At 54.8% G+C, this 16,398-nt stretch overlaps 3 protein-coding genes across 3 annotated transcripts; 2 read left to right on the top strand and 1 right to left on the bottom strand.

The window, feature by feature from the left end:
• Nucleotides 1–4,687: 4,687 nt before the first annotated feature.
• Nucleotides 4,688–10,443, top strand: COCSUDRAFT_54015 (Sodium/sulfate symporter). The gene is made up of 13 exons (XM_005646026.1): nt 4,688–4,851; nt 5,240–5,387; nt 5,547–5,645; nt 5,799–5,928; nt 6,054–6,212; nt 6,414–6,553; nt 6,957–7,089; nt 7,342–7,401; nt 7,660–7,871; nt 8,224–8,397; nt 8,680–8,791; nt 9,169–9,332; nt 9,489–10,443. Exons 2-13 carry the CDS (start codon nt 5,259–5,261, stop codon nt 9,540–9,542), a joined length of 1,566 nt encoding a protein of 521 aa, XP_005646083.1. The 5' UTR covers nt 4,688–4,851; nt 5,240–5,258; the 3' UTR covers nt 9,543–10,443.
• A 533-nt stretch (nt 10,444–10,976) lies between these two features.
• On the bottom strand, nt 10,977–13,074 carry COCSUDRAFT_17571 (erwinia chrysanthemi IndA protein-like protein-like protein; the record flags this gene model as incomplete). The annotated part of the gene is made up of 5 exons (XM_005646025.1): nt 10,977–11,212; nt 11,681–11,837; nt 12,095–12,243; nt 12,453–12,586; nt 12,809–13,074. 5 exons carry the CDS (start codon nt 13,072–13,074, stop codon nt 10,977–10,979), a joined length of 942 nt encoding a protein of 313 aa, XP_005646082.1.
• A 1,025-nt stretch (nt 13,075–14,099) lies between these two features.
• Nucleotides 14,100–16,046, top strand: COCSUDRAFT_66937 (hypothetical protein; the record flags this gene model as incomplete). Its single annotated transcript, XM_005646024.1, has 7 exons — nt 14,100–14,161; nt 14,339–14,439; nt 14,527–14,613; nt 14,720–14,863; nt 14,978–15,184; nt 15,457–15,788; nt 15,924–16,046. Exons 1-7 carry the CDS (start codon nt 14,106–14,108, stop codon nt 16,044–16,046), a joined length of 1,050 nt encoding a protein of 349 aa, XP_005646081.1. The 5' UTR covers nt 14,100–14,105.
• Between the last annotated feature and the right edge of the window lie 352 nt (nt 16,047–16,398).

Below are 16,398 nucleotides of genomic sequence, written 5' to 3'. Positions count from 1 at the left end.
GCCAGGCAGTTGGAGGAAGCCAGTGTCCAGTGCAAGGCACACAGCGCACACCTGGCGACGGCTAAGTCTGACATGGATGCAGCGGCGGCATTGCTCGAGCGGTTGCGATCAGAGGCGGCTGAGGCCGGTGGGAAACATGAGGAAGCCACGGCGCAGTGCAAGGCACTCAGTGCACGCCTGGCGATCGCTGAGGCTGACAAGGATGCAGCGATGGCGCTGCTTGAGCGACAGCGGGGAGAGGCAGGGGCGGCCGCTGCGGAGCTGCAAGGGCGGCTGGCCGAGACCTGCAGGCAGGCAGCGGTGCTCGAGGCAAAGTACCGCGATGCGAAAGAGCGGCTGGCAGCGAGTGCGGCCGCGCACGAAGTGGAGTCGTCCTCCCTGGGAGCGGCCATGGCTTCGCTCGAGAAGCGGCTGACAGAGGAGGAGCGCCAGGGCGCCGAGATGGCGCAGCTCAGCGCCGACGCATCGGCTCGGCTCCAGGACGCTGAGAGGAAATTAGCGGAGGCAGAAGAGCACGCGGATGCTGCTACGGCGGCAGCGGAGGCGCAGGCGGCGTTGTCGGCCGAGGAGATCGCGTCATTGGAAGAGCGCCTCGCGGCAAAATGCGCGGAGGTCGACGCGCGTACTGCCGAGCTTGCCGCCGAGAAGGCAAAAGTAGAGGCAAGGCTGGCGGAGGCCCGGGCGCTGCACGATGCAGCAGTGCAGCAGCAGGAGGGGAAGCTGCGAGCAGGGCTGCTGGCCGCACAGAAGCAGGCGGAAGAGGCAGCCGCGGCACTCGAGATGGCGCAGCAGCAGAGGGCGGCGGCTGAGGAGTGCCTCAGAGAGTCTCAGGCCAATGCGAGCCGGATGAAGGAGGAGGTTGCTGCTCTGCAGGAGAGGTGCGACAGCGTGAAGGCAGAGAGGGAGGAGGCCGAAGTGCGCAACAGCAAAGCTGAGAAAATATGCACAGATGGGCTCGCCGCGTTAGCAACAAGTCAGTCCGAGGCCGGCGCGCTCAGACAGGACGCAACAGAGCTACAGCAGAAGCTGGATTCTGCAGAGGCGAAGGTAAATGAGCTGAGGGTCAAGGAACAGAATCTGGCTGCGGCGGCAGCGGCTGAGGTGACTAAGGGCAAGGAGGCTCACGCTGAGCTGGAGATGCAGGCCTCAGCCGCCCAGGAGCGCGTGGCGGAAGTCACTGCCATGCTGCACGACCTGCGCGCACAGGTGCCGACTTGATTCTGTTCCAAGAACCCGTCAATACTCTGCTTCACAGAGTGTTGCTTTCACACCTCTATATGCATAGTAGAGTGTTGTGCTCGGTAACAGTTAGTATGCGTCATTGTACTCTATTATCAGTCTTAAAGCCCATATATGATTGAAGGCGTGTTGCTTTGCATCTGCAGCATGCAGAGGCGAGATGCGACCTAGGCACCAAGACAGCAGCGCTGCAGGAGAGCATGGAGCAGCTGAAGCTGTCGACTGCGCATGCGACCGCCCTTGAAAATGACTTGGCCAAGCTCAGAGGCGAGCTGGCCGACACAGCCCAATCTCTTGAGGTGAGTCCCTCGGCACCGCCATTGACTTCCATGTCATGTCATATTGTGCCGGCAAATTGAAATTTCAATCTGCCTTGCAGGAGGAGCGGCATGCCTCACAGACACTGAGAGATGAGCTGTCAGCCAGACGCAGCAGTAGAGTGGCAGAAGAAGCTGGCCCCCATAAAGATAGTCCATCAGGAAGGACATCTGGGGCAGTGGATCAGCAAACTGCTTCAGAGTCTTTAGCCCTGAGTGAGGCCAGGATCGCAGCTCTGGAGATGCAGATGAAGGTGTGTCTGAGATCCCTCTACCACTTCATACTGTTGTTTGATTTCAGACCCGGCATGGGAGCTGGATTCCGCTGGACTCTGGGGCCTCAGATGGCTATCAAGCGGGGCCACCTGATTACATGATTGCAAAGCAGGGATGCATGAATAAAATTCTTGGCTCTGTCTATTTGGCACTCCGCCTTTATGGGCACAAGCACTAGATGGCCAAGAAGGGCACGAGATGGGCAGATATTCAAGCAATATGCGTGCATGCAGGACCTGCAAGAGAGGCTGCAGCAGCGGGCGCTGGAGGCGGACGCGCAGGCTAGCACGATCACTAATCTGAGGAGTGGCTTAGAAGACAAGGCGGTAGAGGTCACGCGGCTGGAGACCCTCGTGCGAACGCTGCAGCACGACAAGGAACAGGCGCTCAGGTGCGCGCTTTTCTTCTCAGACCGGCCCATATTCTTACACTGCATAGTCATCCTCCCTCCCGGTGGGGCAACACAGAAATTTGATGTTCATGACACTCACCACCAAGGGCTGCTCCTTTCACCAAACTATGACGCCTGCCACACAAGCAAGGCTCGCTTTTGATGTGTTGCAAGGGGCCTATCAACATAAATTAGGCAAAGTATAGATACCTGGGTAATTCTGGGAATGTTGCTCTAGATGGACTTCAGCAAGCGCCTGTGATTCTGTTTATGCTCAGCTGATTCGTAAGGTACAAGCTTGAGCGTAGCATGCGTCAATGCAGGGCGGTGGAGGCGGAGAGGGTGGCTGGCCGGGAGGCGCGCGCGCGGAGAGGCGTCGACGCGGGGGAGCTGGACCGGGTGCTGAGTCAGCAGCGGCACAGCGCGGAGCGCGACAAGGCGGCGGCGCTGGCCGGCCTCAAGCAGCTCTACGCGGCCGAGCTGGCCCTGCGCGACGGGGCCGTCCGCGACCTGCGTGCGCAGCGTGACTCCGTCATGGCCTCCGTGCGCCAACGCGACGCCGCCCTGCAGGCACGCCCACGGCCTGCATGTGTGGAGATATTTCAATGATGGGGCTCTGAACAGTTGCCAATCGTCAGTGCAAGGACCCAAGTCACTGGTTGCCAGCGGTAGGCCAGCGGAAGGTACCATGGCGACGCAAAAGGTGCAAAATTACGCTGGTGGCACTGCTAGGTTGCTCGACTACCATGCTGCACACACTTGGGCGGGACGCTCTGCTGTTCTCGGCAGCCTGATGCTGCATTCCAATAGAAGTCAAAGATTTGGGAGATTTGAGAGTCCCCTGGCTGCTGTCTATCAAGGGAATCAGGGCCCAGGGATGTGCTGCTGCAGGTGATCGACCTGCAGAAGTCCCGAGCGGTCGAGGCCAGGGACAGCGCAGAGGAGCAATTGCGGGCGGCTGCTAGGGAGCGTGACAATTCTGTGCAGCAGCTGGCCGAGCTGCGGGCTGCGCATGAAGCTGCCCTGGAAGCTGCATCGTGGAAGGCCAGGTACCGCCGCAACGCCCGCTGCTTGCCGTGTCATCATACAGTATAATGCTCAATTAGTCAGTCAATTAGTCATTTCCTCCACCTGTGGATGGCACCCTGGTGACACCAGGCAATTGAGATCGACCGTTCACTTGCTTCTTTTCGGGGAGTTCTGCTGAGTTGATGACAGCGAAGAATTGGCGGTGTGCGCCTGCAGTGAGCTGGAGGACAAGGTGGATCAGCAGAGGGGGGTGATTGAGGAGCTGCAGCAGCACATCGGTCACCTGGAGCACCTGCTCGAGATCGAAGCAGCCTCCAGGAAAAAGGCGCTCTCCACGCACAAGGTGCACGCATGGCTGTGTCTATCCAACCATTTGGTGATGCATTACCCTTGACTGCTCTTGCACATGTGTAGGCTGGCTGACTTCAGGCTTGCCTTAATGAAACCATGCCGACTATGATATATGCAGAGGTCAGTGCATTGTCGGGCAAGTCCACTTCAAGGAGGAGCTGTGGGGCACTTGTGCTTGCAATGTGAGCGCCAAACCTGCAACCCACTGAAACTTCAAAATCTCGAACAACATTCACGAATGCTTGCAGGAGGCTCTGGCGGCGTTGGAAGCAGAGCGCAGCAGCGCGCTGAAGACTCTGAAAGAATTGCGCGTGCGGCAGGGGAAGGGCCTGCTGACTCGCCTGGTCACAGAGCAGCGCTTCACACTGGCTATGCCGCAGAAGCCCAGCTCGGCACTGCAGGTTCCCGAAGTGAAGCGATACGAGAAGATGATGTCCCCCTGATTACAGACACATGGGAAAAAATACTTGTACCTCGTGAGGCTGGTTGTGGGTGATTTGTACTACCGTGGTACTACCGTTAATGCGTATAAGTCCCAACTTGGAATTGAGTTGTGTCAGACTCGTGGCCCTGGAGGAAGTGCGGCACACAACTTGTGTGACACAAGTACTGAGCCGGCTTCAGCTGCACAGCTAAACTCTCTTGAAGGCTGCATGCTGCATGCAACTTTTATCAGTATCTTTGCATGCAAGAGTGGCACTGAATGGGCGTTCACCGATCTTGCTACTCAGATTTCAAGGGCATGAAATTGATTAATCAGAGTTGCAATTGCAAAGAGCTTTCCTTCTCATTTGCTAGCATTTATAAATTAGCGCTTGTAAAGCGCTTGTATACACTGCTTTAAAATATTGACCAGACAGCAGGCACTGCCGTCGTCATTCAGATGCTCCTCCTGGAAGGAATCAGAGCTGGACATCGAACCGAAGTCGTACACGGGTGCTTCCTTACACTAGTCTGTCTTTCCTCCCATTTGAACTTCTGCCATGTGTCCCACATGTCTCACATGACTCGCCGTCGGGCGCGCTAAAAAATGACGAAGGATTGAACCTAGATGAGCTTTGGCTCCAGCGCAAGCAGTGCTTCGATAAGGTCACGTCTGCAGTGTCAGAAATTCTTCCTGTTCGTATATATCCATATGCTTGCTGGGCAGCAGAACTGAGAGACGGGCCGGCATCTGTATTACGTAGTCCCGTCCGACCATCAGTTCGTACTTCTAGAGGGGCGGTGTGTTCTTCCTTTTTGGCACAGGTAGACTTTCAGCTTTGTCTACAATGGTTTTCGTTTCGATCGATCACGTCTAGCCAACCGAACTGTCCGGCTCGGGGGTTGCTTTGATAACCTAGCTGGTGATCGCCGCGAGCTTTACGACTTCTTACGTTGTCAAGTGTATACGCATGCTGTGTATGCCTATGCGATTGAATGGCACTTTGCCTCTTGGCGGCAAAGCTGTCACTGCACGACTGTTAAGGCCAGTACTTCCGGTACAGTGGTGATTTAACACCCTGAAACACTTCATAGTGTGTGCAGTCAGGCCAAACGATCCGTTGGGAGTATCAGCTTTGCTTAAATCAATACAATAAGGTATCCCTTTCTGTCGTCGCCCACTCATTCTGAGACTCTGAAGTTGTCACTGCAGGCTTGAGGTCATCTCAACCATGGCGACTAACAAGAAGCATGATGTGGAGAATCCGATAGTAACAGACGGAAATGGGGATCTCAAGCATCCGGATGATTCTGCCCACAACACCTCAAGCCGGAAGGTTGCTGTTGACGACATCGAGAAGGTGTGTTCAAACGAATCTCAGAATGTCTACGGTTCCTGGCGGGCGTGCCGTTGTCCAGGACCCATAGGAATATTTCGCAGTTCTCTCTAGTTCTGTCTTGTTATCAAAATGCATTTCGATCCTTATGAGACGTTCGTAAGAGGCATTTCTGTTGCGCAGCCTGGAGATGCTGGGAAGCCTGCACAGAAGCTTCCTGCCCAGCCGATCCCGCGTGGGATGTTTGGAAGGTACAAGTACACGATGCAGAATCAATGGAAGGTCCGCCTCAGAGCCTACTGCGAAAGCTAGGGTTTGCACGAATTTTGCTACCTGATCACTGGCTATATTCACTTTCCAACCTGCAAATGAGTGCCAAGTGCAGCACATGCGCTGTTAGCTCCTGATAAATTGATTTGTTGGTGTCTGCTGCAGGGTGTGAAGCCTCTAAAGTTCCTGGCTTGCATTGTGGTCTTCCTGATCCTGCGCTATGCTGTCCCAAAGCCAGCAACTCTGACATGGAAAGCATGGCAGCTCTTCGCCATCTTTGTGGCCACCATCCTAGGTACACTGCAGCCCAACCTGCAGCGGTCATGCAGCATGATATGAGCAGGAGCTTGCACCAGAGCTCGCACCAGAGCTCGATGTTGACTACATGCTTCTTTCAACCATGTTGGCATGTGGTGGCAGGTCTTATTATCGAGCCCCTACCAATTGGAGCTGTGGCGCTCATAGCACAGGCGTTCATCCTCTTGACGGGGACCCTCAAATTCGAGGAAGCCTTTGTCGCCTTTGGAGCAAACGATACCATCTGGCTTATCGTGGCAGCCTACTTCTTCGGCAAGGCATGTCCGCGACCTTGACACACCATCCAGACCATTCTGTCGCAACCCTGAATGACTAAAAGCTTGACAGACACTTCCCCATACTGGATCTAGAGACACTCTGCATGCCACTCCAAGCATGCATGAGACCTACACGCGGGCAGGTGGACTTGACAGCCTGAGATTGAGAATTGTCCTGTGGGCGTTCAGGCGGTTGAGAAGACAGGTCTGGGCGTGCGCATTGCCAACCTGTGCATCTCAGTGCTGGGCAAGACTTCCCTGGGCCTCGCCTACGGCCTGGCCTGCGCTGAGCTCGTGCTCTCTCCCGCCATGCCCTCCACCACGGCCCGTGCCGGAGGAGTCTTCGTGAGTCCTTAGTAATGCTGCAGACAGGATATACAAGCACACAATCCAATGAGTAAAACGTGTAACTGCATGCGGTGTCATCTGAAAGTTGTGACCCACGTGCTACTGAAGCTGCAGGTCAGACTCCTGCCAGTCGAGACGAAAGAGGAGATGTGACGAAGGGAGAGCCTGTGAAGCTTGTGTCCCTTTATGCTTCCCCTTGCATGCCGTCTGTTTTTGCCTTTCCCCTGCATTGCTGGGGAACAGATGACACCGGCCATGCAGAGTACACCTCGCAGATGGTGTCAGGGCTGGCTGATGTGCACAATTGATGCCCAGTGCTCCAAGTTCTGCAGTGGTGCGAGGGGGATAAAGACGCTATTGGGGGATGCAGTGATCAGGGCGAATTTGTGGGTGTGCGCAGGTTCCCATAATCCAGTCATTGTCCGTGAACGCGGACAGCCACCCGTTCTCTGACAGCTCCAAGCGTCTGGGGGCGTTCCTGACCATGAGCCAGTTCCAGGTCAGCGTTGCGACTTCAACCATGTGGGCCACAGGTGTGCTGAGTCACCCCCTGCCACCCTGCCTCACATGCACATGGGTCGCTGCTTTCCTGCCTACCTTGTACTTTTTCTTTCCCTGACCCTTGCTCACAGAGGAGCGTGCATTGTGCATGCACCTGTCCGCGTGAGACTTGTGTGGGCGGATATAGATGGTTGACCATTGCATGGTGGGGGGCAATATGCGTGTTGCATGAGAGGATCACTGAGGAGAGGTGCTGATTGTAAATGCTCGCTCTCTTCCTGCAGGCGCCGCACAGAACTTCCTGTGCCTGTCTCTGGCAGCCAATGCAGGCGTTCCAATCCCAGGTGTGGCCCAACCTCCGCCCATGCTCCTGTTCCCAATCTGCACCCATAGCTGTAATCTGCTCTTGCAATAGGAGCATGACCGGGCAAGCAAGCTCAGCAGAGTTTCAAGAGACTCTATTTAACTTTTGCTTGCTTGGGGCGCTGGGCCTTGGTCATTTGCGTTGAAATACCAGTGATGAAGCCCTCGCTCGACATACAGTGCTACCGAAGGAGCGTATTCCTGAGATAGGATGTGCGATCTGATTTGCTGTGGCGCAGGGGAGTGGGTGACGTGGCTGAAGGGATCATTCCTGCCGGCAGCGGTCACGTTTGCGGTCATCCCTGCGCTGGTGTACCTGTGCTTCCCCCCGCAGCTGAAGAAAACTCCCGAGGCCCCCCACCTTGCGCGCCTGAAGCTCAAGGAGCTGGGTCCGATGACCTCCGGCGAATACATCACCAGCATTGTCCTCCTGCTGGCCGTCGCGCTCTGGGTGCGTGCCAAACCCCCCTGAGCCATCACCTGCTGCTCGAGTTGCACGCGTCCTTTGTGAAAGCTGGCGTGGACAATTCCAATCTGGGAGACCTACAAAATGTTCTCTGCAGTCAGAGAGCAATCTGGCATTGTCGGCAATAGGGCATCGGGCGATGGTAAGGGCAGGGTGCTTGATCAGCATTGTCATGTTTTCGTTACCTCACAAGACCATCACCTCCCAGCTAATCGACTCCTCTGCTGCTCTAGAAAGCGCTGCCGTTGGCTGAATCTGATTTTGGTACAATTTCTTGACGTCAGTCTGAGATCTGGAAGGACATGCCTTGAAATTGTGCTGTGGTGTGTGCGTGCAGATTAGCAGTCGTTTCATCGGCCTGAGCAATGTGTCGGTTGCATTCCTGGCGCTGTCACTGCTCCTGGTGTCCGGCGTGCTGAGCTGGCGGGACTGCCTGGAATACACCCCGGCATGGGACACCCTCCTCTGGTTTGGCGTCGTCATTGGCATGTCCACCAACCTCAACACACTGGTGACGCCTCTGTCTCCTGCTCTCCTTGTATTGCAAATTAAAGCAGGGGCACTGAACTTCCTGGTGCTGTACGGCTGTGTCAGTGGCTGAACATGGGGCGCGTGGTGGGGATGCAGGGTGTCATGAAGCTGTTTGCGACCTTCATCTCCAAGCGCATTCCAAAGGGCATTGGACAGCTTCCGGTGAGGCCTACATGAAGTTTTGTTGTCACAATGATGGGATGGTTCATGGTCATGCATGCATGTTATTTTCTGACTGGTACTGGTGTGGGCATGTGTGCAGACGTTCTGGGTTCTGAGCCTTGTCTACTACATCATTCACTACCTTTTTGCCAGTCAGACCGCGCATGTGGCGGCCCTGTACACTCCCTTCCTCCAGACCATGCTGGCAGCAGGCAAGCTCACCTGTCCCAACACCAGCATATTATTGCAGCCTTTGCACAGCCCTGTCATGTGTGAATCAGTCCTTTGCCTGCATGTATCTCTTGCTGCTTGTCAGCGCACATGTGGTGCCATGTTTGTATATCTGCTGCATAGTGAAAGCATTCCTCTGGTCAGTAGTACTTAGTTGACCCCTAGATGGGGCATCTTATTGCAGATTTACAAAGCCGCGAATGCATAAAAGACAGGCCTGGCTAGGGCGAGGGTGCATTACAAACATAATGAGTATTGAGAGACAGCACATGCACCTGAAATATATGTTTTGTGCACCCGAGCATCATGGCTAAAGGGTTAGATCAGGATTTTGAGAGCCTGGGGTTGACTGCTGCAGGAGTGGACCCCATCTTGGCAGCGCTGGGCCTGGCTTACGTTTCCAACCTGTTTGGGTCCATCACACACTATGCCTCCGGCCAGGCCGCCGCGTACTATGGTGCCGGCTATCTCAAGATCCTGCCGACCTTCATCATCGGCGGTATCTTTGGGATTGGAAACCTGGTGCGCCCCTTTGTCAACAAACTTCTGCTGTGCCTGCACCTCCCCAGCATTCTTTCAATTGCTTTCCATTGTGAGGTCTGCTCAAGCTCTATGAATTCTGGCATGCACCATTTTCTGGACAGTTGTTCCTTATACGTTTGTTCCTGTGCCCTGCAGGCAGTCTGGTTCTTCCTTGGTGCTGGCTGGCAGAAGGCGGTCAAGATTTACTAAATAAACAGGTAATTGCGCAATGATGTCACGACTTGTCGTGGTGGAAAGAGCCTGGAATGAATTGAGGGGCATGTCCGCTGCAGGCATGCTGCTCTATGCTTGCCTACAGGCAAGCTACATTGTTAAGCAGGCTTACATGCTGCATTGTTGTACTAGCACATGCATCTGAGGAAGTGGCGGAAGTGGCAAACTTCTGGAAGTCAGCGTCGCATGCATCTTGAGTCTACAGAGTGTTCCTCGAGTGCTGGTATACTGCTGTTTTAGTGGGCCAACAGGATTGTTGAAGTAGCGTTGCAACATAAGTGTACCTTGTTGTTATGTTGTTCCACCGTGCCTCCCAAATTTGCTGTCTTCATTGCATGTTCTTGCTGCGTTCTTTGTTAATAAGTCCTCATGACCGACTGGTGATATTGTGCGCCACCTACCAACTGAACTATATTGAACTGCTATCATCGATGGGGCATTGGGTGCAATGCAATCTAGTGGGGCGTTACAAAAATAACATGTATATTAAGACATGAACGTGTGTGATTGGCTTAAACACAGCTTAGCTTAGTGTTGGACTCTCATGCGTGGACCAGAAACCAGCTTTGAGCTGCTGATGATCATTCCAATATACTAGGGGCCAGTTTGTAGTGTGCTGGCCCATTTGGCATAGAGGCTACATGAACCGCATCAGCAGCACACTGGCTGAATGATGCATAAGCAAATGCTGCCATCACACGAAAGATTTGGGACAATTTGAGGAATATAGAGACTGGGGCATATATGTATGCATATATATGGGTTCTAATTAGTGAGTATTCTGGTGAGACTGGTCATTTTCTTAGAGTTTCACTCCTTGGTAAAGGATGCATGCTAGCTATTGCTGGAGGGATGGTCATTAAACACATTTTGTCTCTGCCGCGGCCAAGACCTGAAAGATGGTCTTCCAGCTCTTCCTCACTTGAAAATCATGGAACACATGGACACCAGAACTTGCAGGGAGATTCAATTAACAGGACACACTGTTTGCCTTTTGCACTCTCTTCCAAAATTGCTTGAGCTGACTCTTAGCTGACCTCTGATTGCTTCTGCAGAAGCTCAATGGAGCAAGACAGCAGGATAGCCTGACACCTGTCTCAAAAGTCTACTGCATTGCTCATCAGAGAGCTATTAATACAAACACCGTACGGGATGCCGATGCTGCCTGTTACAAGCATTGCCAGATGCAGATTTCACGCTACAACTCCGAAGCACGGCACACGCTCACAAGGACTTCTGCAGAAAACTCCTATGGCACATCAGCATTCCTAGAGTCACATTTACACAGCAAAGGCATAGCCAAAAGAACTTCACAGAGCAGGGCTATTAGCGTTCATATTCTGCCTCAGCTTTGCACAAACCGATCAGGGACAGCGGCAAATTGGCTGCTTCGTCAGCTGGCCAAAACCTTCAGGCAGCAGAGGCCAGGGCGACGGCAATCTGGGATCCCACTGCGGCGTTGTGCTTGATGAGGGCGATGTTGGCGTCCAGGGAGGCGCCCCCCGTTAGCTCGCGGATGCGCTGCAGTAGGAACGGCGTTACCTCCGCGCCGGCCAGCCCGCGGCCGGCCGCCTCCTTCAGCGCCGCCTGCGTCGCGCGCTCCACTCGCTCCCCCGCCGCAGCCGCCGCCTCCGGCACCGGGACGCCTGCCATACGAGGGGCCTTTTAAAACATCAGATTCCCTGGTGGAGCCCGGGGTGTGGTTAAAGAGAAAAGAATAAAGCATGCTCAAAGACGGTAGGTGAATGAAGTGACATGTTGACGCCCCCGTGCAGCCTCCGGCAACGGCAATCTTGCCATACCAATGGACACTCTCTTTCAGTGCCAGGCTGTAGGCAAGCAAATTGTACCACGCCTGGCAGAACCCTCATTTCAAGCCATTTCTTGCAGAGCCTGGTCTGACCAAAACTTGACACTGCCTCGTGGATGCATAAGCCAGAGAAGCTTGCCAAGAGCCCCGCAACAAACTTGGGCAGTGTAAGCTGCCTTCCTTGTTGCTTTTCTCCCACTCAGCACCTGTCATGGAAAGGAATTCTCATCGACCAAACAGGTGCCAGGTGACTGGGTCATTAAGGCCAGCAGGCCTTCATGAGCTTGAGATGGCGGGCGCGCACCGATGACCATGCCGCTGTGCAGGTCGAGCTGCAGCGATGCGCGGATGAGTGCGGCGCCCTCCTCTGGCGTGTCTATGCGCAGGGGCGCCCGGCAGCCGCTGCGCCGCGTGAAGAATGCCGGGAATTCGTCCGCGCCGTAGGCTGCCACTCCCACACCCTGGCGCGCCAAGAAAATATCAGACATTCTTATCATGTAATGCCAAAAAGTGGAAAATTCGCCCAACAGGGATGTTTGATGTCTCAGTTTGAGACTCTCAGCACCCCTTGACCGGTACAATTGGTGTACAGAATATGGACAGTCCATCTGATACTCCTCCCGATTTCCAGCCACAGAACAGTGTGGTAAGCGCCGCACAAAGGGTTTTCCTGCCAGGCAAAGCCCCCGTAGAGATGAGCAAAGGGATATCAGGTCACCTGGGTCTCGAGGTACTCGAGGGTTCGGGGAATGTCGAGGATGGATTTGGCGCCTGCGCACACGACCGCGACGGGGGTGCGCCCCAGCTCTGTCAGGTCGGCTGACACGTCCATTGTGCTCTCCCCGCCCCTGTGCACTCCGCCGATGCCTGCAAGCACCATCAATTCGTGCTTGTTGTCAGGCAAACAGCATGCTTTACAGCAAGCTTCATTAGCCACTCTTGCAGTTCACAATGTGTCCGCCCTTCAAATACTTCAAAGGTACATTTTATTTCTGCATATTCTCAAAAGTAAAAGTATAATTTTGCCATGAGGCGCAGCAGCAGCCCTTGGAAAGTAGCATGCGGAAAGGCAGCACCTCCGGTGACGAAGATGTGGATGCCTGCGCGTGCAGCCAGCAGCATGGTGGCCGAGACAGTGGTCGCACCATGCAGCCGCTTGGCCATGACGTAGGGCAGGTCCCGCCGCGATGTCTTCCTCACCCTATGCGCCCTGCCACCCCACCAACCCATCGTTCTTCATGTTCATAAAATTTACCGGCTTCCCGAGGCCTCCTTCTCAGCTGCCCTTCCATCCAGCCTAACCATACCTTGCCTCAGCATGTCCTACATGTCAGGCAGTTCATGCATGCAAATCTATCCACTCATTGCATAAAGCTGCAGTCCGTGAGGGGTGGGCCAGCAAAGCCCATTACAGTGAGGAAGGGGGTCTCACTGGGACGCAAGGCTGTGCAGCTGCTCGTCGGTGAGGCCGACGTGGGGAATTCCGTCTAGGATGGCGATGGTTGCCGGGACGGCGCCCTGACCGCGCACGACGTCCTCGACTGCGCGCGCCGTTTCCAGGTTCTGCGGGAAGGGCATGCCGTGACTAATGATGGTGCTCTCCAGCGCCACCACCGCTGTTCCCTCCCTCAACGCCCTCTGCACCTCCGCGCTCAGCACTATGCCCTGCGCAGCACGCGCCGCTGCTCTGGATATCATGGCATGGGTGGGGGAAAGAAGTGATCAGAAACCTCTGCATAAGCTCAAGAGAGGACGTTGTTGTCCCAATCATAAATATGAAAAAGTCCATGGCAACACTGTACTGGCCATTTTGGTGCCACCAGGGATACTCCTGGCAATATACTATTTACGATGCATCGAAAAAGCTGTCGTGGCATTCATGCAACCGGCACAAGGGGCAGAAACTATGGAGAATAAGAGGTGAGCAGTGCCTGGGCAGTGGCGGTCTCAGAAGTGGCGAAGGCATTGGAGAGAGCTCCAGTGAGGTGGCCTGAAAGGCTTGCAATGCGCCTCTGCCATGTCTGACCTTCCCCCACTGCTGCATCCTTGGCCTGTGGGAGCACATCAGCCCATGTCGAGCTAGCACTGTTGGAACGGGAGAAGAAGAAGGCTACATTATCCGTATAGGACGCTACCTGAGCAGTGCGAGTTGTGAGGGTGGCAAATCCGTTGCTCAGTTGTGAGACTCCAGCAGATACAGCAGGTAAGCGACTCAGCCATGTACTGTTCTGCTGTGATCCGGATGTGGTTGCCTGCGATTCGATGAGAAGACAGCGTTATTCATGAGCTGATAAATCTTTATGAGCGAGTCTCCCAGCGTTGGGTGAACGAACGTCCTCATTAATAGTGTGGATGTACAACAATTGAAGGCAATCTTGTTGCGTGTGAAGAGGGTCAAGGTGCGTACATTATCGTTGAAGGTCCCATTCCTGGGATCCTGATCATCTGTGACGCGCAAAGAAGATTCCCTGTTGGAACTTGATGCGTACATGGTGGAAATGCGAACCCAGCCGGTCCACCTGATGATCCAATAGGTAGCAAAGACAGACAAATATTAGATCCACAGATGTGTCACCGGATATGCAAGCAGAAGGTGAGACGAATGAAGACGAGAAGGAAGGTGGAACTCTGGGAATGACTCAGCAGCTGCAGCTTCCTCCAGCTCTGAAGCTGCACAATCAAGCTCCTCGTGTAAGTATGAGGTTGCATTCATTCACGATCGTCTCGGTATGGCCACTCCTCAAGTGATATTGGCGATCGTGCGCGCTGCGAGACCGAAATTCCGGTGTGCAGCACGCTGTTCACTTGTAGATGAGTTCTTTGAAGGAACATCTGAAGGGCCTGCTTTTAAAACATCTCTGCCAACTCTGGACTTGGTTCCAAGCCATGATTACATCTAAACCCTTTAGTTGTATATGGGGACTTATGGCGATTGCTGACGATATTATCGTGGGCCACGCAGGTCTAAGCATGACCGTCTGGCCTATGCGGTCCATGCCTTCCTTCTCGCAGACGGATACAAGCTGGTGGCTACTGGAAAGGATGCAGATGTGCCATCAGCAGGTGCGGGACGTCTCGAGTTCCTACTCTGCAGCATGAGGAGCAAAAATGTGTTGCTTACAAGACGGTGACAAGGTATTTGTCTTGCAGAGATTGCACAAGAGAGCCCTGAGGTGGGCATGGAAGGCTGGACAGACCTGCCAGATGCCTATGCATTCCGATATGTAGACACCACAGGTAAGGTCTCTGTTCTGCTTGTCGTGTTCAGTCTTTCCTGAGAGCATGCACAAGATGCAGTGCACTGACTTTAGAAGAGTACCTGACTCCACTTCTGGGCTGACAGGCAAGCGCACCCCCATCTTGCTCAAGATGGTGCCCATGGGCGACAAGATGCTGCTGCACTGGGCCTCTCCTGGCAGCTTTGATGAGCCCAGGATGCTGGAACTCAATGTCGATGACTATGTGGACGACACCGCCAGACCAGATGGCAAGTGCCTTCTACAAGCTCATACACAACATCTTATGACGCATAAGCTCATGCAGCAGTCAGAGGATGCACCATGCGGCTGTTGCTGATGCCATGATCTGACTGATCATGCAGATGTGGCGTCGGCCTACAAGAATCTGGGCGATCTGGCCTCAAGGCTGCAGAGCACCTTCTACGTGGGTTCTGCCAAGGATGCAGCAGCGCCGCCTGCAGAAGCTTCCTCCACCGCCACGCAGGCGGGCAGCGAGGCTTCTCCGGTCGCCACGCCCGTGTCTGCAGCAGCTGCTCGCTCTGTGGAGGACGACCCCTTCCAGCTGAAGGGTAGGCCCTCCACTCAGTCCCTCGGCAGCACTGGGAGCTGTCACTGCTGTGCAGCAACAATCGATGACAAGTCAAATTGACAGGCAGTCAACCTGTTGCCTGTGTAGTCTATGCGCTGATGCAGCAATGTCAGCATGATGCATGCATTGTTGAGTTGGTGCGTGACTTTCACATGTAACATGAGCTGGCATGCACCGCATGTTCATGCATCTCCACAGGGGCAGGCACCTGACAGCAGCAACTGATGTTCCTTGCATGTTACTGCCATGCAGGGCCTCCGACGTACCCGCAGCCAGCTCCCTATGTGCCCAGGGTGGGCACTGACGACCTGCTCCCGCCAGTGCGCCCGCCAATGCCAGGCCAAATGCCACCTGGAGAGGGTGGAGGCCCACTGCCGGGGGGCCTGCCTGGCCGCCGCGGTGGTGGTATGCATGTCGGCCCGGGGGATCCGCTGTTCCGGGGCCCCCCGGCGGGGGTGTACCCGGGGGCCGATCCTGCTGGCAGCTTCCCTGGTGGCCCTGGCTACGGCTCCGAGCCGGGCTTCCCTCCAGGTGGCCTGCCCCCTGGAGCGCACTGGGACCCCATAATGCCGCCCGGCATGCAGGTGGGAGGCATTGCTTTCTGGCAATATTCTTTGACTGATGGGGGATTTGTAAGAATATATCCTGCAAGTATGCATTGATGCATCTGCTACATGTATTGGCTGCAGAGACAATTGTGTGGTGCTGCTGCTTTACAGGGCTTCAGGCCAGGTGACTTCCAGCGGCGGGACCGCGGCAGATTTGGCGGGGGAGGCCCTGACGTGCACCCGGACATCATGCCGCCCGGCCCTGGCAGGGGCTTCGACCCAGATGTCATATAGATCCGGGGCAAGGCCATTTGCAGCACCTCTCCAGCTGCCTGGGAAAGATGAGTGTATACATACAGTGGCTGCCCCTGCTGCCGGTGGCGCTACTGATAGTCAAATCTGACCTGGTGTGCAACGTCACGAACGGTTCATGTGTTGGTGGAATTAGACAGCTTTAATTGACTGCTCCTTGATGTGTCCTCTGCTTGATAGATTGAATGTACCTGGGCGACTGGGCTCGTAGGTTCCACCCTTTACCCTAGCTTCCAATTGGTGGGTGATTGCTACCAATGTAGCTCCTCTGCATGAGCGTCGTAAAGTCAGGCATTGGCCGGCAACTTGATACAAAAACAAATTTGTAACCATC

This window comes from Coccomyxa subellipsoidea (genome assembly GCF_000258705.1).
Source record: "Coccomyxa subellipsoidea C-169, whole genome shotgun sequence".
In the NCBI taxonomy this organism is placed as follows: domain Eukaryota; kingdom Viridiplantae; phylum Chlorophyta; class Trebouxiophyceae; family Coccomyxaceae; genus Coccomyxa; species Coccomyxa subellipsoidea.
This window is presented reverse-complemented; position numbering and strand designations above follow the sequence as displayed.

Bases quoted from the DNA above. Each gene is read 5' to 3' on its own strand.
- COCSUDRAFT_54015 (XM_005646026.1), top strand. From the start codon at position 5,259: ATGGCGACTAACAAGAAGCATGATGTGGAGAATCCGATAGTAACAGAC. The intron at 5,388-5,546 runs GTGTGTTCAAAC...TCTGTTGCGCAG, and splicing joins CTGTTGACGACATCGAGAAG to CCTGGAGATGCTGGGAAGCC. The intron at 7,402-7,659 runs GTGTGGCCCAAC...GCTGTGGCGCAG, and splicing joins TGCAGGCGTTCCAATCCCAG to GGGAGTGGGTGACGTGGCTG.